The sequence below is a fragment of the Phlebotomus argentipes genome, unplaced genomic scaffold (assembly GCF_947086385.1).
Source record: "Phlebotomus argentipes unplaced genomic scaffold, Phlebotomus argentipes genome assembly contig_10, whole genome shotgun sequence".
In the NCBI taxonomy this organism is placed as follows: Eukaryota; Metazoa; Arthropoda; class Insecta; order Diptera; family Psychodidae; genus Phlebotomus; species Phlebotomus argentipes.
In genome coordinates, this window is record NW_026776141.1 from 312,930 (window position 1) to 333,112 (window position 20,183).

Here is a 20,183-nt window from a genome sequence, read left to right on the forward strand (position 1 = left end):
GGAGGAATTCCCCACCGCCACCGGGTCTAGTGAACGGACCCCCATATTGAATGGATTTATGTAACCGAGCGGCGCATTTTCAATTTGCCAAATATTCCCTCTCATTTGCGCGCCACTCTCGCGCGATCGTCGAGGGAATGGCCGTGGAAATGTGAGCTGACATGGCAAATTTTGTGCACAAGAAAGTGTCTGTGATGTGCTCGGTGTGTCTCTCTTTTGGGCTTTCCACCAATTCGGCGGTTATACATTTCAGGTGATTGGAAGAAAATGAAAGTTTCCGCACTGGAAATTGCTGAGAGTCTCTTTTTGCCCGTCGAGTCGCTCAGCCAACCGGCACTTTTTGCCGACTCACACATGCCCACACCTTAAGACACAACAGCTAATTGGCAATTTTTCACCTCTTCCACATCCCAGCCGAAAAACAGGCCACGAGTGTCAATAATTCCAAACGGTAGTCCAGCAACAGCACAGACTCATATGGCAACTCGCGATCACCTTGCGCTTTCGATGTGTGAAGAATCATGGAGAAGATCGCGGGGAGGAATTTTTTGGTATTCAGGTCACGCTTGCGGAAATACTTAGCGGTGTGTCCGAAAAATAAATAATGGCACAGTTTCGACGTTTAGTTGATTATGCATGTCTGTGGGGCTTCCGTATCGATCAGTCATCCCCAGAGCAGTGAATGATTGGGCGCACTTCCCTTGGGAGCCAAGAGAGAAGGGGAGTGAAAGGTTTATCCTTGGCGCTCTAGTATGACTTTGACGATAGTCTATAATGCGCCTGTGTGCGATCGCCAAGTCTAACACCGTAATTTATGTAAGAGCACAGCGTTGGGCAATGGTATGTGATTTGAAAATTAATGTGTGGGCGCGATCGAAGCCGGTTTTTTGACGGTTCTTCGCCGCGCGCGCCTGAGGAAGACCCGCGCGATCATCCGTGCGCGATCGCGCGCGCGGGTGATCGATGAAAATAGACAAAAATTGCTGTGTGATTTTACCTCTTGTCCGAGCGGTGTAATCCTCACGTTCACTTCGTCCTTGATGTTGTCATGTGTGATCACTTCGCCGGCACTCTCGCGTCCGTTGAAGGTGAGAAAGACCTTCTGGCCTGGGCGCAAGTGTACATTCATGACACTCTGAAAGCCCGGTCCGATCAATTCAGTGTCCCGAAACTCACGATTCAGTCCACGCCGACCGAGGTCCTGCTTCTGATCAAAGCGCACCGAGTACTTGGTGTTCGGCGTCAAGTTGATGCAATTGTTGTTCTCCTGGGCGTTCGCAGGAGTGCGCACCGAGTGTATGACACCGGAGTAAAAGAGTCCGTCAGTGCCGGGTGCACAGACACGGGTACCGATTATGGAACGCTTAGCTAGGCGCTTGCCTGTGGACATCTTACACGAAATTTCTCACAAGACACCAAAACTTGCACTTATTCTCCGCACAAGCCAATCTAACTTCAGTCCGAAATACTTGACAGAGTATTTCACTTCCAAGAACAGTTTATAAAACTTTGCGTGTGAACACACTTTATATGGCTGACCTCAGCAGCAGCTTCTATATAGCCTTTTTTCTCTATCAGAGTCTGTTCGCAGTGCGACTGGTCGCCTAAATGATCACACAGGGATCCTAACACACTCCTTGTCCTTGCCGAATGCGAAACGAAACAGAAAAGAAATGACACACTGAACGAAAAACTGAGGAGAACTACCAAATGGGCACCTCACTTGGTGGCAGCGAATTCCAAGAGTGCGTGATATCTTCGCATTGGGTGAACTTTAGCAGTGGATTGGTCACAGAGTCGCACGGATTCGTCACAGCTCCTGCACCATACTCGCAACAGTGTGGACGGTGAACCGCCATAAACATGCGAAAAACCATAATTTCCCAATTACTGGTGGTCCTTGTGCAATCCTCACACGGATTCACTATGCCAAATACTGGGTCTATTTGAGAGCCTTGCTCTGTAAAACCGGGACAAAACACACCGATCTGAACACACCGAGTGTCGAGATGTGAATGAAGTGCGAGATTGAGTGCTGAGACTACACTGGCTCAGCGACGCAGCTGTTGGTTGCCCAACACTACCATCAGACACTTTCAATTGCACGGATGGAAATACAAATATTTTTATATATATGCCGTGTTGGTGTGTCTGTGCTCACAACTACACACACACACACACACTGTGACTGTTGTGTTGCTCAAGTAAACGGTTTTTCTGATAACAACCTTTTAACACGAATTTCTGTCAACGACTGAGCGCAAAACTTTTTACGTTTCGAGCCTTGTCTCCGGCCGGCTTGCGGACGACAGAGATGGCAACACCAATGTTTTGCTGCTGTCTCAGCCGCACGCTGCCACAGCTGATCAGCTGACAGAGATAGCAGATGGAGGGGAAGGTGATGTAATAGAGTGGTGGGGGAGCGCTGGTGGTGGGGGACGCGCGAGGCCTTCTCTGTGACGATGTGTGGCAACATTACACAATTACACAGCAGGGCTGAACAAGTATGCCTAATTGCGTAGCTCCTACTGTTTACCTCTCTGCTCAGCACCAGTGATGACATCTAGGACACGGACGGCAGGTCCTGCAAGGCTCATAGACTCACAGATCCACCACCATTCCCCGAACAAGGTGTCGAGAGGTATTTTTTGAAGGCATTTCTGAAGGAAAAATAGTTCACACCAACACACCCAAGACGCCTAGCTTGATGGGAAAAAGATAGAAACAGGTTACAGATAGCATTTACAACAAAGGAATTAACTGTTCGCGAGCGAGATGGAGAATGCTTGCACACACATTCTTGCAAAGTGAATTCATTGATAGAGAGGCCAGGGAAGCAATAAAGAATTCTTTTCATATTAGAATCACTGCTTTTGATTAAATTTCTGTCAATAAATCTCCATTTTGTCCTCTTCTTGCAACTCCATTCACCGCCGCAGCGCGATGATTAAATTACCCGGAATCAGCACTCGACATTCAAATGAAATGGCCTCTATTCAGGATACCGCGAGCAATCGACCACCATTATCATTGGGAAAAAAAAATCTCTGCCTCAGCCGGATTTCATACATTGTCCCTTCTTTTGCCACAAATGGATGTCTATAGATTGTCATAAATTTTGTTGCACACTATAAATTAAATGTCCCCTCTCGCGGCAATTTTTACCCACAATATTCCAACTAGAAACCAACCAATGCTCCTATTCATTCGACCTCGCGCCGTCTCCCTTCCACATATCTGCACACGCAACCCGAGAGTGAAGCAATATGAGCGAGATGACGAGAAAATCACGAATTTATAAACTCTTCCGGGGTTTCATGTTGGGTGAAATGGTGGCCATGCGATAGTACGCGTTCGCCTCATCCCACTTCTGAATCTACGCAGAACAACGCACAGCCATCTGTGTGTGCGATGGTGGGCAGAAAAATTGAAAACACTGGCGACGTCGGTGCAAGCTTGCTTCAATCTTCCGTCTCGCTCGGTCGTGTTGCAATTGGCCTGCATAGTAACTCTCTGTCGCCGTTGCATACCATCAAGCGCGCCCGGCTACACAGCTGATATAGAACAACAAAACCACGTGACCCTCGCCTCGGTGTCCTGATTGGCGGACTGCCGCGGAATTCGCACTTGCAGAGGGCGCCACTCCGCTGTGACCTACTTTGCAGCCATCCGTCTTGCTCGCGCTCTTGGGGCCACAGTGCCGTTGACGGGGGCGTCCAGAGCTCCAGGAATGCCTGCGGCCGACAGATTGGGCAGCCCGGAGGAGAGGAGCACAGAGTAACCGGTGCTCAATCAGGGCCTCCTCGCACTTTCCGGCGAGGAGGAGGGCAGTGGTGGGGCGCGCATGGGGGATCGTGTGAGAGAGAGACACACACACAGCGTATCCCCCCATGTTCAGCGAAAATTGCGTTTTACAGGGATTCTCCACAGCTACTGGTTCTGTGCTTCTGGGTCTAGCTTAGGCAACTAATTGCTCTCCTCAAACATGGCTCTCTCTCTCTCCCTAACTGTTAGCGTTGTAGATTAGCATCTCTGATCCGTAGGTTAGACAATCTCAGGCAACTTATTTCCATCTGCATCGAACGAGCTTAAGGCCAAATTTCGGAGATACAAAATGCTCAGTGTGCGGAGATTAAAACCGGACAGCTCGTCTAAATTTATTGCCACAGAGTGAGAGGTCAACTTTTTCACAAGAAACATATCGTTATGGCCTATTGTTAGTGATCCAGGGTGAAACCTGTTAGGAGGTAATTTTAAAGATATTATTGTTGTGCACCTCATAAATTCTCGCGACTTTGACTCGAAAGTTAAGACAGATTGAGAAGTCTTTTTGTTTTATCGCCAATACAAATGCAGAAATATCTAAATATTGCTTTCTGTGTCCGCTTCTTGGAACTCTTGTATCTTTTCACCTGATTCTAGGCTCCCAATTGACATCATTTGGACTTTCGGTTAAGCTTCACCGTAAAAACTAAGCTGTGATTACAATCAGGGCTTTAAGGGTAATTGGGTAACTAATAATAAAGGCGCTCGTATGAACAAAAAGCATATGTTGTGATTGATGTGACACAAATCTTATTACAAACATATGGAGAATGCGCGACTTATGTATACACAAAGCATGTATTGGTTAGACAATTTCAAACTATAAATAACTTATCGTGTGTCCTGAAATTTCTTGTGCATTTCAAAGTGACTTTAATCGCTTTTCCCAAACTGTACTTTCGAATAAACAATTCTTTTCTACACAGAGATCTGGAGCTATGTAGAAGATTATTGTCTGTAAATTGAGACTTTCTTTTGTATACAATCAGCACAACAAAAGCTCCACTTCAGCCTCAGTGTTCTGGTGAGTCTTCAGCACCTGTTCTACATTGGTCGAGCCTAATTGCCTGTCATTATCTCTGCCATTGCAATGGACACACAATGGACGCCTCCGAGATCCATCCTACATGTCATCGCTGCAATTACTTCAAGTGCTGCGAGAGCAGAAGAGCGTTCGGATTGTTTATTTTGATTGACTATTCCCACTCCCCTCCTGCGCGGCGCTCTTGCATGGACTCATGGTCACCTTGAGAATTCCAATTAGAGGTGTTGCTTAAGCTCGAGTGCGAGTGAGAGGGACTCACGGGCCAAAAATAGACAAAAATATCTCTCTTTCCAAACTTTCATTATTATTTCTATATAGCTGAGCGCGGAGAAAACTTTCGAAATTTCACAACTATACGGTTTTTTTTCGGGGGGTTTTGCGCAATTCAGTGCGAGTTGCTGGGGAAGAGTCGCTCTTCCTTCGGGATCCAACACACGCTCTTTGTCCCTTCACGGGCGCACGATGGGGCGCAGAGGAGCCGCACAAAGAAAACTCCTCCATGGGCAGATTGGTGTGTTGGTGCCGAGAAGCACTTGCACCACACGGCCCTTCCTTTGTGTACTTCGAACCTAGATCTTGGGATGGGAGTTGCTGCGGCGCACGAAGCAACTCGCGACGTACGATCTGCACGTGTCTATTGCGCCTCACTCTCTGCTCCAGAATGTGGGCCTTCGAGGTCTCAGGCGCAACTCGCCACGCACTTGTGTGTGTGCGAGAGCCAATGAATTAATATGCAAATTGGAATTTTACATAATCACTCAATTTTACTTCACTATCTCCCACCCCACCCCACCCAACACACACACACACATGCTCACCCGTGTGCTTCCGAATGGTCAACATCACTTTTCATTACACTCCATTCCATTCGGCTATTCAACAGATAAATTAGAATAGAAGAGCGACGGAGAAAAGAGGCGGAAAAGAGGGAGCCCAATTTTGTGCCGTTTTCCCATCAGGAATTTCCTTCCATGGCATTGCTCCCAATTTATTTCTTTGGAGACTTCCTCCGTGTTTTTAGTTGACTATTCAATTAGGATTTTAGAAAGAGGTTCTATTTGCAATTGAAATTGCGAGTCGCTAGTTGGAATAGAATAAGTGAAAGAAATAAATAATTCACCGGCACATGAGAAAGTTTTACCCGAAAATATAAATGATAATTCGACGTTATACATGGAATAATTGCACTGATTTATCTTCCCAGACATGTGAAGTATTTGGCACAAATTGCCCAAGAAACCAGCGAGAAAACGATCACTTTTATGCGATTTATCAGAATACGTGAAAACATGCACAAATGAAATTTCAGTAAAGGAATATAAAGAGCATTAAATCAACATTGTGAAAATTCGTGGTTGATAATTTCGTGCGTCAATGTTACACTCTTGCGCTTGGTTTTAATGTAATTCTTATATTTATTTTTAAGTGACTCATTTAGATGCAAATTGTCAATTTTATGACATTAATGCACAGTTTCACTCTCGATCTGCACATTTTGCTTAATTAACACATGCATTTTCAGGTGATCACGCACGAAAATCACTCTGATATAAATCTCCTGGTTACTTGTGTTATTTGCATGTTTTGCGAAGGAGATAATTGTGCCTGACAATTAAGATTTTAATTTGGAATTACTTGTCTCACACGTTGTAATTTATTTTTAAATTAAAATGAATTGACATAAAATTCAAAGTATATCGCTGAAAACCTAAAATGCACAGAAAGGATTACTTTGTATCAATACACTTACATTTTAATTAAACGTGGTATTTTTCATACGGCAAAATGTGCATGTTTTCCAGGAAATTGTCAAAAGTAAATGTAAAACCCGAGAGCTCAATTACAAGATGATACAATACGAAGCTAATTAAATATTTTTTAATTAATTCGTAGAATTGAGTGCAGAAAGTTGATGACAGTTTTGTGAACAAAGTTAAAAATGTATCATTTCATATTGAAAATATAGCAGACAGATGTAATGAACGAATTCTCATTAACACTCGAAGAAAATGTACCAGGAAGTCTGATTAAAAATCACTTGACTGCAGAAAAAAACCGAGAAGTATATTTAAGGCAACTACCAATCCTTCAATTCTTGTTGTCAGTTCTGCTGAATAACGATTCAATATGTTTGAATTAATGAAGATTCACAAAAAGCTGTTTATTCCAGTGATTAGACAAAAAAAGAGCCTGTGACACTTTGCATGCAATTACCAATCTCACTTCTTTGTCACACAGCTCCATTTGATGATTTAATTATTAATGGCATTCCTCACAATGAAAATACACCCACATGTGTTTCTATACTTCTTATTCTCCAGTGGGACTTCTTGCGCAATCTACTCACAATTATTCAATCAATCAATGTGACATCAGTATGCTAATCGCCGCGATGTGCAGCGACAAGTTCCTATACACCAATTTCTGGGCCACTGGGTTGCAGAAGAGGCGCGAAAGTGAAGTGTATAAGAAAGACTTTTTCTCTGGATGCGCTCGAATCGCCAAAAGGATTTCGCTCAGTGGACCGAACTGGGGATCGTCTATGGCATCATTCTCTCTCACTTCAGCGTCTCTCTTTCCCTCTCTTGTTTTTTGGCCTCGACAAAAAATTGTCTAGCCGAAAAATCCGCTAAACCCACGCTGAGCAACGAGTCACCTTTACGGTGTCTGATTGTGAAACACTTTTTCCAACTCATTTTTATTCCTTTTCAGCGCGAATTCATTTTTTTCTCTTTCTCTCCGCGCAGCTCTCGTTCAGACATCATGTCGATAGATTTGAATCTGTTTTGCTCGCGCGCGCGTTGTTTGGGAGTCAAAGAAGAATGAAAGAAAAAAATGTTCTTTTGAGACAATGACAAGTTCAATAGTCACATTTCACGCACTATTTTTTTCACATTCTGTTCGTTGACGCCTCATATCGCCGCGAGAGCGCGACTCTCACGAAATCACCGCATTTTGCTGATGGGTGAGGTTGTTGCGAGAGGAAACCAATTTGTGGTGTCACTGATAAAGATGCCGAAAAAAAAGAGAAACTTACGAAAAACCTCATGCAGTGTGCGATAAGAGTGAGATTTTACAGTACAAATGAAATGTTGTAATCTGATTTTGTGGTCAAAATTCAATTTGTGTTCTCAACTGAAGACATTTTAGAAAGATATTGGATATATATGTACATAGTTGCTATGCGTGGCTATTTTGAGCAGCAACTACAATCAGTGATAAATAGTAAATTGCTCTTTCTCACACATATTCTACATATATGCACATAATGTAAGGAGAATAAAGGAAAGAAAAAAAACTGTTGAACTTGGCTGTGTATTCTATGAGCCATTTATAGAAGACGTGTTTTGCTTTTCAATTGTAAAAAATATATTTAAGAAAAGTCAATAGACTGCAGCATATCGCACTGCAATGGCGAGTTTTTGTGACGCTACAGAAAGAAAAATCACAATACATAGGCGTGATAATCGCCTCTAATTTGCTTTCCCAACTCACTTTCCCGATGTTCTTGGCGCAAAGTGCAGTGATAACGTGGCATCAATCTTGAGTGTGGTGGTTTTCGTGCCACAAACCTACAAATACAATTTTCTTGGGAGTGAGACAAAGTGGCTCTAGGTGAGATTATTTGACCGCAACCTAGAAAAAAGAGTGCGCGACACACACGGACAAGCTGATATGAAAATTATCACTTTCGTCTCGATTGTCGCGGAAATAATTGTCGCCGAAAGAGAGCAGCTCACGTGAAAATGGGCAGGAAATTGAACGAGAGGAAGTGGATAGTGAGAGAGAGAAAAAAATCGTTCCATTATTCTTTATCGTTTTTATGTCCTCCTCAATCACTATTCTGGATGTGCAATATTACAGATACTTTTGTTCTCTATATCTTACTTTATTATGACATTAATAGTGAGTATATTCCGCTTAAGTGTTTACAAATTCATCCTTCGATTGCCTTTTCAATACAAGAAAACTGAGTAAAATGATACAAAAGAAAGAGTCAACAAACGAATTACAATTAGGCGCTATTATTGAAGTATATTTAAATAAATTTTCTTTAAATACTTTATATTTACTTTTAGCCTTTAATATTTTTACTCTTGATAAATCTTACACGCTAATCTCGAGAATTTGACTACAATATGTTTTTTTTTCTCTTATTTTCAAAACGTTCATCAATATTTCACAGAAGCCTAAAAAGTATTTCTTTTTCTTCGTACAATTTCGATTAAGCGTTTCTGGAACTGTCAAAAGTACCACAGCAAAGTCGCAATTAATCAAAGTCATATCAAAAAATTGAAAAGTAAATTGCCTAACTAAAGATTCATAATAAATAATGCTAAAAAATCACGGATAAAAGGGAAATTTATCTCTCAATAGATTTCTCTATGTTTTTAGTATACGATCTATTATGCAATATTTTGCGTGTATGTGTGTGTATTTTTTTCTTTTATCTGAATTTATTCGTGTGATGCTATGAATGTTATGTCCTCGATGCTCAATTGTAGAGATCGTCAAAGCTCCACGGGCGACGCCTTGAGCGACTTCTTGCGTGTGGAGAATCCGGGTGAATCCAGGTTCTTCGTTTCACATTTCTTCTTGAACGAAAAAACAGAGGAAATTAGAAATGTGTTCTTACGGGAAATTGAGAGCAGTTTCAAGGAATTACTTGTTGTTGTGTCCTTTGGTTCGTCTTCTCTGGCCAACTTCTTCATAGTCCGGTAACGAGGGCAAACCTGTGAAGAAGTACACGCACTCAAGTTGATACTTGCGGAATTTTATTGATGCACACTTCAAAACTTGCCTGAGTGGGAAACTCTCCTTTTTGTTGACCGAGACGTCGATTGAAAACCGGAATCACTCAGCGCTGGCGAGTGTTGCCTTGGGAGAGTGCAACTTTTTCCACGACATCCCTTGAGACGCTCTAGAGTATCGTGCAGCTGAACTTTCTCCTCCGCACTGAGACTCGACGCTCGATTCTGCGTCTCGAATGGATCTGGAAGAATGCAATTGAAATTCTCATTCTAATTCTCCTTCTTTTTGCTCATCTCTAACCAATTCTGAGGTTGTAGTAAGTGATCTCTCCGGTGGTGAATTCGCAGTAGAGAATGTTCTTCGTTGGATTGACTGTCCTCAAGCAGGAGTAGGTGTTGTTGTTGGCATTCATGCAGAAGCAGAAGGGCTGATCATTCCAGAAAGGCGCCGTTCGCCAATGATCGTTATCATGACTGAAGCAATTCATCTTCTCGGAGAGACACTCCTTCTCCAGCCGAGCCTTCTTGTTGCGCTTTCGCTCCTTCTTCCTCTGACGCTCCTCCTTGAGCTTCCTCCTTGTCTCTCGGGCGATTTCCTTCTCATCCGGAGCGCTGGAAAAGTATGACAAGATGATGAAATGTTTATTACTTATTCTAACACTATTTTAGGCTCACTTTTCCTCAACATTGTCATCGCAGTAGCATTCAGCCGCACTTCCAGCCTCCACTCTTTTGCCCCAAGTCGAGGACTCTTGAGCGTGAGAGCGATTGCTGTGATGATTATGGTGATGTCGATGAATCTTTCCCTCAGGCTTTGTCGTTGTTGAACTGGGAACGATGGACTCTTCTCTGAAAGTCGATGTCGAGTCTGAGATTGTCGTGGTGCTGGAGGAACTCTCCTCTGGAGTCGTGTCAGTTTTCTCTGTTGTACTGGAATCACTGCCCACATAGAAGATGGGAATGTGACTCATCTCTTCCTCGTAATCCACATGGAAATCCTGCGAAGTGCTCTGGGTGGTGCTTTCAGGTCTCTGAGTAGTTGATGCAATCTTTGGTGTAGTTCTCCTGCGTCCTCCAACAGTAGAGGTAGCCTCAGCTGAAGACGCCTCCGTTTTGTGCTTCCTGGTGGAATTTCGTCCTCTGCTGTGATGACCACGATGTCTGTGATGTCTTGTTGTGGACTCCAGGTGAGGAACTGTCGAACTGGAGGAATCCACACTGCTCTCCGGAGGGATTTCATTGCGCTCCGTCGTGTACCAAGCCATATCTATCAGAGGACCCTGCTCCTCGTCCTCCTCAACCTCTTTGGACACCTTCTCCTTGCGGAAGTGAGGCCTTCGGCGGAATTCATGACCCAAACTGTGATGCACATGGTGTGATTTATTGTGGCGATGCTTTGAGAATTTCTCCCCGGAGTTAAATTTGGAGTAATCATAGGACTTTAAATCATCCTCACCGGAAATCGGATCAAACTCCTCATAATCCTTCACGCTGAATGGTCTGTGCTCCTTCAGATGCTTCTTAATGTCCCTCAGATCGTTAATCTGCTTCTTCAGCACCTTAATCAGCAGATCAATCTGCACTCGACTCTTCCTCCAGCTCTTCTCATCCTCATAAATGATATCCGAGCAATTCACCTTCCCATTATTCTCTATGAAGCACTTTGCAGCCACTTTCTTCGCACTCTGGGCAGTTTGGTTCATTGCTCGTATGCTTTCATTCTCTTCCAAGAGACTCGCCTCAAGCTTGTCGAGATTCTTCTGGATGTCCTCAATCACAGAACTGATGTGATCTATAGACTCATCACGCTTAATTCTCCGGTGACTTTCCGGAGCTTTGCTAAGAGATTCTTGTATTTCTGACACACTTCGCGACATCCTAATCAATTTCTTCATGACATCAGGAACTTTCTCCACATATTGCTCATCAATGGATCTCTTGTGTCGCTGGAAATGAGGACTCCTGCAAATACCAACAATATTCATTACAATTGAGGCTTGAAAATATGGATTTCGATGGCAAACCTCTTTCTGGTCTGATGGAATTCCTTGCTAGTCGGATGATTGGCCTTCAATTTCGTATAGACGACACCATTGGGAACGAAACAAGCACAGTTCCTCTTGTTCTGACTCGCTGCGATGCGATTCATTTCCGCCAAGTGATTCTGCCACTGCATCTGAAGGAGACAATCAGATCAGACTCGTAATGTTTGGCCCTTAAGAGCTTTTAATCGTCTTACATGGAATTTGCACTTGTGTTTCCTCCATCTGCCATCCTCATTGACGCACCTCCACTTTTGTCCAGGAACGCAGTCTTTGTGCAGATTTGGATCTGAGCATTCAGAATTCAATCGAGCTATTTTCGATATGAACGGCGCAACGGGCAAATTGTTATCCAATTGATCATGTTGTGCTGTGAAAGAGGAAATTCAATCAAGAAAAGATCTGAAATCATTCTTTCGGAAATTCTTACGAGTCTCGTCGTTGTCAATAAACCTAGCCAGGATTTCTTCATCTTCCAGCTTATCTTCAATGTCTAGAAAGATTTGAGATGGTAAAACCCTTACAAAGTAGTCTTTTACTTGCTTACCATCTTCCTCCTCCTCATCATCAAACTCATGAGATCCGAAATCCAGGAAATCTCTGTGATGATCCGTGATGATTTCCTTCTGCCCCTTCAACACAGAATCTGTAGTCCAGGTTCCGGGCTTAAGCGAAATCTCCCTTCCTCTGTTCTTCATCGCAGCCGCAGCAGCAATTCTTGCTGCTTTCGCTTCGGCAAGTTGTTCAGGAGTCTCTCTGCGTCCGGAGCTTTCAATGAGGAATGTGTCTGGCCACTTTTCTTTGATCTCCTTCCTGTGCCGGTGCAGCAAGAGTGGCAGGAAGCTCTTTCCATCCATGTGAGGTGGCGTTGAAACACCTCCAATATCGAGGAATGTTGGTGCCAAATCAATGTTGAGAACAATCTCATCGACCCTAGAAATTGGGAATATTTCTCAGTGATTCAATCAAGTAATTGCGTAGCTATGCTTACACAGTGGCCGGCTCAATCCCTGGTCCTCGCATTAGGAAGGGAACTCTCACGTCAAATTCAAACGGGAAGCTTTTGCCCTTAATCAATCCAAACTGCCCCAAATGGTATCCGTGGTCAGAAGTGTAGATAATGTAGGTATTGTCCAACTCTCCCAAGTTCTTCAGTTCATTGTACACTCTCTCAACCGCCACATCGACACTCTGGAGCGTCTGCAGACGCTTGGTCATCAGGAGATCCGTGAAGCGTCGATGAACAGGCTCCATTTGCTGAGTCACTCGCAGAATCCACTGTTTGTCCGGATTGGGTGCATGGTCATAAGCTGGAGTGCTGCAATGTTGAAAGAAATACATCCGTTAGAGAACAACTCTTTCAAACCACCACATTGATTTCACCGTCGAGAGATGGCGACATAAGATTCAAGTGGAAGTGCTGAGAAAGAGTCGCGTGCAACTCGCGTGAGACATCGCACGGCAACATATCGGCATTAACATGAAATGCTGAAACCATTGCGCGGCTAATTGCCCTGTTTTACATCTCAATTGAATCTCAAGAAGCACTTCCAGATGTTCACTTCTCAAACGCGATAATTTCCCACACCATTGCATGGCCCCAAAAGCAGCACGATAAGTTTTTTATCTTGCCATAATTTTCAGTACTTAAAGTTGATTTTTTATTTTTGTTTTGCATATCATGACAAATTGTAAACACCACAGGAACGTGATGAAAAAACAATGTCTTGAGAAGAGAAATTCCTGCGAAGCATATATTATCAAGGTTGCCACTCTAGTCGAAGTCTAGCTTAGAGCTGAGAAAGCGACTGAATTAGAATTTTCTCACTCCGTACAATGAATCCGTCGTTATTTATTTTTATCTAATTATAGTGTAATGTGTGTGTGAATACTGTGTGAAGCAATTGAACTTCTGATTACATTCTTATGGCAATAACGATGGTTTAATGTGAATCGATATTGAATAAATAAGATACAATGGAATTTCATCAGTCTTTGACCTCTTTCAGCTCTTTTTGCAAATGTGATGAATTTTCCCTCCACTGACTACCTAATGAAACTGATGGCGTTTTCATGAGTATCAGAGTTTGATCCGATGTTCCTACAATTGCCAATATGCAATTTTCCACATGATTGACTCTCCACTCTCTTGACTTGAATATACGATAGATTGGCACAAGAGTCAATTGTATGGTATCTTAATCTGCAATTTGTGCTGTGCAAAATGTTGATTCATCGTCCTTTCGACTAGCTTCCTCCTTCACAAATGCATAGATGTCATCCCCAAATTGAAATGAATGCTTCTCTCTCCACTTTATTTATCCATGGAATTGTTCAAAAACTCATCTGTTTTATCATTCAGGGAAGCATTCGATAAATGATAAGTGACTTTCTGCAACCCCTGAATTTACAAGTGACAAATGTCTTGGCTGGAGATGCACAACAGCTCTCTTCTGTCGAGTTGGGGATGTGAATGAATTCCTCGAGAGTGTCTCGTAGGTGTTCAATCGAGTGAATTTTGCCTTTTAAACTCCATTATCGTTGTGACTTCGTTAGAGTTTCATTCACAATTAACATACTGTGCGACGCAGTCAATGGGGAGATGCTCAATCATTATGTAAATCGAATTCTGTCGAGCAGTAGCTCGATGAATCCGATACGATTATCTCAATTTATTGCATTTCCTCTTGTGAGATGACTTCTCAAATGTGCGTTGGCATATCTTTCAGCGTCGCGCCTTTTCCTCAAATGTGTGTGACTGATGGTTCAATAATGAGGACAAATCGACTCAATTTTCCCTCAGGAATTTCCCCCATTTGCCAGACATTCCGGGAATTCTTATAGAATTCGCGTGACTCCCGACTTTTTCACCCCGACAAAATTTGATGACAAATTCAACTTGCGTGTCGCAAAAAGGAAGAAAATTCACACAGAAAAACTTACAGGTTTTCCCAAGGGATAGAATAAAACTTTTATTCTTGGCTTTTAATGAAATTTCACTACAAATTCTTTCCAATTCCCTCCAAATGACACAAACACACAATGAAGAGCAACAGCGGTATATGCAAATGAATGCAGCGCATCGCCAAGGGAGTCTCCCGAGGGATGACTCTTGAGGAATGGAGTCATCCAAGGAGAGCGCGCAGTCCTAGTAAAAATTCCGCCAACTCAACTAATCAGGGAGAGTCTGAGGGCAATGCTGTTACAAAGGAGCACTGGGGACTCAGACACATTTCCTCCATGTGCCATAAATACCCTTGGAAATGTGACACTGTAATTACCCCAACATGTGGAGTGAAAGCTTTCGCCTCGCCAGGCCGGAAGATGCGAAGTTGTGCATTTGGAGCATGTTCCTCCTCATTGTGCGCCACATTCAGAAGCGGACAAGGGCGGGAGAAACAGGGACGAGTGTTGTGAAATGCAAAGGAAATGGAAGGAGAATGGAAGTTTCAATTGTGTCTGACTTGCGGGATTTTCTCACTATGTGTTTCTTTTTTTATTCACCATCCCATAAATGCCCTTTTACTCTATTATTGCTTCGACAAAGCTCACACAATCCCACAATTGATTCCAATAAAAATCCACCTTGAGACCACTTCATCTTGCCCGAAGACGCCTTGGGAGGCAAATGGTGAGATATTTAACGAGAATTCCATCTACCGAAAATAGTAATTTTGGGGTCGACAAGGGTTCCAGTCACAGACATTTCCCATTTGAACACCCCATTGGCAGCGGAATGGGTCAATTGGGAGGCAGACAGGGAGTTTTGCACCAAGACTCTCTCCACGTGGCAATTTGGGAATTGCGCCTCTGGATACGGGAGTTCGCGTGGGGAGTCCTTAATTTTTTATCAGTGGTCATTAGCACAGAGCCTCGAGGTGGAAGACCCTTCTGTCTCAAGTCACGTCTCACGACTGTTCCTGGGGTGTGAGTTTGAGGGTGAAATTGGGACGTATAAATGGAAGAACAAGAACACTTTGTTGTGGCGTAAAATCTTAACACTACATTTTATGTGGAACGGTGGGAAACTGTTAGGTGATTTCATAGTGTAGCACAGAATTGAATGTGCTATAGATAGTGGATTTTATGGATATATCAATATATAGATTAGTGGGTAAAGTGAATTTCCAACGCAAAGAAGATCCAATGAGAAAATCTAGCGGCGAAGATTAAACTTCCACTCATCAACTTGGTTAAATAAATTAAACAAGAGTGGTTGGCTTGTTCTTTTGTGTCCAGCACAAAACGCCATAGAATCCCAGTGAGACCGGCAGACGCATGTCTTCCTCGCCTTTTTCCCACCACAAATTCAATGAAATGAATCACTGTGGCGTATAAAACGGCAACATAAAAACCATTGATGAACGTGAATTACATACATATTGATGGACTTTCCATACACGGTCATGGGACAGAACTGGAAAATGTGCGGTGGATGCGAAGGGAGAAGAAAAAACCACTGGCAATCACTCTGCCATTCTTAGACTGGGTGATGATGCCAGAGAGTCAGCGAGAGCAATTCAGGAAAAGAGATGAATCAACCTCATTGCGACGATTGTCAACTTCTTCACTGATTGAATTAACATGGTTCTGGGCTGTGGAGGGTGAAGAAAAAAAGTCATGCAAGAGCGAGACTGAGAGTCGATTTTCCCATATAAAACACAAACACACACACTCAGCCAGACGCAAATCAACAATTTATTACACGGAAATACTCCTTAATTGGCGCATCAAGTGAAGACTGGGAGGGAAGATGCTCAAAACTGACAATGAAACTCGTCAGATGCGGCTTTTTTTTTTAACCACACGCTTTTCATCATCGGCATAATCTCTATTGTAATGATGATCATCAAGGAAGTATTACTTTGGGATTTCCTCTGCAGAACCACAATTTCTTCCTCCTTTGAAGCACACTCTTCAAAGACATTTACTACAAATGGATTTTATACTCAACATCACAGGAAAATTTTTCAGGTTGTCATGGGAAAAGTGATTCATTTCTGAAATTTGCGTCTCATTGTTAACGAAAAGAAATTCTCTTCTTTCCATATTTAGCCGCAATACAATCAATCTATATTATATTGATTGTTTTGCCAGTTTTAAAAGTCCTTTTCAATTTATTTTCTGACAATTGTCGACGAACAATTCACTTCCCCTCCCAGACTTGGGAAAGTCACTCAACTTTTTGGTGAGAAAATGGAGAAAATTGACCAAAAAAGCGCTTATAAAATACCTCAAACCAGACTTTGGAAAGTTTCACAGAGAATTTTCCACTTTGCGGTATTTATTGAACTCTTTCACCCTTGTGATGGTGTGAATGACAAGAACGTCGGTCTGGGTGTGATGCTGTCGGCAAAAAGTGAGAGACGAAAGACTCTGCTCCTTAAATGCGAGGAAAACTCCTGCACACTTGCTAATGGTATTAAGTGAACGACAGAGTGACTCTAATTGTCCCATTTGGAGCGAATTAATCGTCATTCCTGCACATTTTCGTGCCACAAACTTCTCCTATAAATTCACCACCAAAGACTCTTTCGGAATGGGGGTTGAGAGAGCACCTGAGGCAATGTGACGAAACATGTGGTGCTCCCACAGAAACGCCCCAACATGAGTTGAGAAGGAAGGCATTCGGAGAAATGTCATATTTTTTAATGGTTTCTCAACTATTCAGCACTTACATTTCCGTCTTCACACATGAATCATGGCCCAGAATTTCATGTGAATTTCCCAATTTCCATCTGACAATGTCTCCCAAAGACCTTTTCACCTCTCCGTTCCAGACTCACATGGGGAACATTTTCCTGTAACCATTTTCCAGACTCCTCAGCACACAATTTGAATAAAGCACCAGAAGCTCAGACAAAAACACGATTTTATGGAAATTCCCCCCAAAGAATTTTAAGGAATGTTTCATGTTAAAGGGCTTGGGTTAAAGGTGGTAAATGGAAATCACTTGGCAAGACAGACAAAGCTCTCCGATGAGAAGAGCTCCAATTGACATTCGAGACTGAATTTTGGAAATTCTGTGGTCAAGAGAAGAACTTTTGTGCTACAATTTTCAGGCTATGCAATAAATTGAGGAGCCAAAAGGAGCAGGAAAGTGTTTAAAGGAAATCCAAGAATTGGCTTCCCAACCATGTGAATTGTACTCACTGATGCGTGGTGACGTTGAAGAATAGATGGCTGTATTGTGGCGCAGAGTCCTCTGGACCATGAGGAGCTGGGAAGCTCATTGTGAGCAGCACTGGCTTCCTCTGATTCTGCTGCTTCGACTGTCTGAGGAAGGCTATTGAGTCGTTCGCTATCAGGTCCGGGTAGTAATCCTTTTAGCGACCGGAGGGTGAGAGAGAAAAGGAAGAGTTTGGTTTCTTGCACGTGCAACAGTGGTGAAAAATTAATGGCACTCCAGCGGAAAGGCGATATATTTACCTTAGCATAATCGAATCCGTGCTTGATCTTTTGGCCGTTCATGTTGATGCTGTAATTGTAGTATTTGGAATTCATGATGAGACCGCCCCACTCGCGCCAGCCAGGTGGTATGTACGAGCCGTTGTACTTATTCAAATATTTACCGAAATATCCTGTGAGGGAGGCAGAAATGAAAAATGACAGACAATGCTCGGGTATTGTAATGAATTTCCTCAACCACTCCATCCAACCTCTCATGAATCACTCCGTGGTAAGACTTGTTGATCTGACAGCGGAGAGAGGTGGAGCCCTAAAGCCGGGGAAAAACAACTCAGAGAGGATGAAAAACTGTGTAAATTTTCTCAAATGGTTATCGATTCACTCATTCTTTCCGCCACAAATCCCTTTTTATGCGTCCAATGTTTTCGCAATTTCTCAACAAACACCGTCATAATAATCTATTTTTCCACACAAACTTTAATTTTTCACCCACAGAAAGTGAAACCATTTAATCATGTACAAAACCCCCTTTACGAACCAATTAACTAACTGTTGCATCGTGATTAATGATAATGGAAGAGTGAAAGAAAATTAAATCCTCCCCATGAAGTTTAAAACACTCAATTTCCATCCAATATATTAATTGAAGATTGCTCATCAAGGAGAGCGAAAAGCATTTTGTAAAACAGCGCAATTAAGTTTTTTTTCCCAAAGCTTTATCATGAAGACGCCAAAGAAAATAAAACTTTCGAAGGATGCTTTGCAAACTGAGATTAATGGATTGGATGGGAAAAACTTTAAAGCTCTCGGTGAACCAAAAAGCTCTCGATGGAAAAACTTTTTCCTGAAGGATTGATTCTTTTTTGCACCTGAATTTTCCTCTCCCACGTTAAAATTTTATACATCACAAGGCGGAAAATAATCCCCCTTTTCAAGGAAGAGATATTGACTGTCTAATTTCCCTTCAAGTGTCACGTTCAAGCACAAAATATGTGCTCATGCTGCGCATTAGGAAATGAATGTTGCCAAGATTTCGCGAACGATGAAATCAAGCTGAAATGGCTGAAAGCCATATATAGAGGAACCTTTTCTGCAATTTGACCCTCAGCTCTTACCCGTCCTGTATCCGGCGTTGGAGAGGTACGTGGCGAAGGACTTGGTCTCGTGGGTGGACTGCCACATGGTGCTGGAGCAGTTGTCGTTGTTGGTGAACACCATGTGATTGTGGACGTACATGCCGGTGAGGAGGGAGGACCTGGCCGGGCAGCACATGGGCGTCGTGGTGTATGCGTGCCGGAACTCGGCGCCTCCATCACGTAGGAGTCTCAGCGTTCTTGGCATGAAATTGAGCGAGCCTGCAAAATGAGTGGCGCAGTACAGGATTTATGGCCAGATTGACGCTGACTTCTCGGCAACTCACCCAATTCGACATCCTGATCGTCCGTGAGGATGAGAATTATGTTGGGCTTGCGCTCCCGCGATATCGGCGGCAGGAATGCACTGAGCGGCGAGTCCGGATACGATGAAGTGCTGCCGGAATTGCCGCTCTTCTTCACACGACTGCCCGGCGACGTCGCAAGGACGCCACGATGTCTCGTGCGCCCGTGAAGAATGTCCCGCGACTCGGCGCATATTTCGCCAATTGGCATGAACGCCACAATGACTAAGACTAGAAATGTTGCAATTTTGCGTGTCATCATTGCGAAATTGTCACTTCCGCACCTCACAATGTTCTCTCCTTAACTTTTACAACCACCACCTTAGGGGTTGGGTGGCTTTTGTGGCCTCGCGAGAGCACAAGAACCTCTCTCCTTGAGCGCAACACTAATTCCAGTGCATTTTCATCGTGCTGACGAAATGAGGCCAATAATCTCGTGATGGAGTTCACCCACTTTCGCCACGATATATTGAAGGAGAGCACAAAAGGCGTCTCCTCACCAGGCAAGCAGTTTTACGTCCCTTCTGACAAATTGCCGGCAGAGTTGAAAGGAAGTCACTGGAGTGCTTATCTAGAAGAGATTGCAACAGTTGAGGAGAGCTCGTAATGTATTCCGGGGCGTGATGTCAGCTGATTAACCGTTTCATCGTTCAAAACGATGTTCGTTTATTCGA

General features: G+C 43.2%; 2 protein-coding genes across 4 annotated transcripts in view; both read right to left on the reverse strand.

Moving 5' to 3' along the window:
- LOC132255902 (zinc finger protein 395) overlaps positions 1 to 2,186 on the reverse strand; it is a 64,852-nt gene extending 62,666 nt beyond the window's left edge. The window contains exon 1 of one of the 2 annotated variants that reach the window (XM_059752110.1): positions 998 to 2,186. In XM_059752110.1, coding sequence (XP_059608093.1) covers positions 998 to 1,390 — 393 coding nt within the window. In that variant the 5' untranslated portion in view covers positions 1,391 to 2,186. The remainder of the gene's footprint in view (positions 1 to 997) is intronic. The other variant, XM_059752185.1, reaches the window with a different exon arrangement.
- Positions 2,187 to 9,070: 6,884 nt separating this feature from the next.
- On the reverse strand, positions 9,071 to 19,590 carry LOC132262301 (extracellular sulfatase SULF-1 homolog). 2 transcript variants are annotated; one of them, XM_059762752.1, is made up of 14 exons: positions 19,492 to 19,590; positions 19,187 to 19,426; positions 18,093 to 18,244; positions 17,817 to 17,986; positions 12,655 to 12,981; positions 12,211 to 12,596; positions 12,094 to 12,156; positions 11,861 to 12,033; positions 11,646 to 11,797; positions 10,297 to 11,583; positions 9,923 to 10,233; positions 9,672 to 9,863; positions 9,537 to 9,603; positions 9,071 to 9,462 (listed from the first exon to the last, which is right to left on the reverse strand). In XM_059762752.1, the coding sequence occupies exons 2-14, from the start codon at positions 19,410 to 19,412 to the stop codon at positions 9,366 to 9,368; spliced, it is 3,603 nt and encodes a 1,200-aa protein (XP_059618735.1). In that variant the 5' UTR covers positions 19,413 to 19,426; positions 19,492 to 19,590; the 3' UTR covers positions 9,071 to 9,365. The 2 variants fall into 2 exon arrangements, with proteins under 2 accessions (XP_059618735.1, XP_059617905.1); XM_059761922.1 differs by having other exon boundaries at positions 9,071 to 9,465.
- Positions 19,591 to 20,183: the final 593 nt, after the last annotated feature.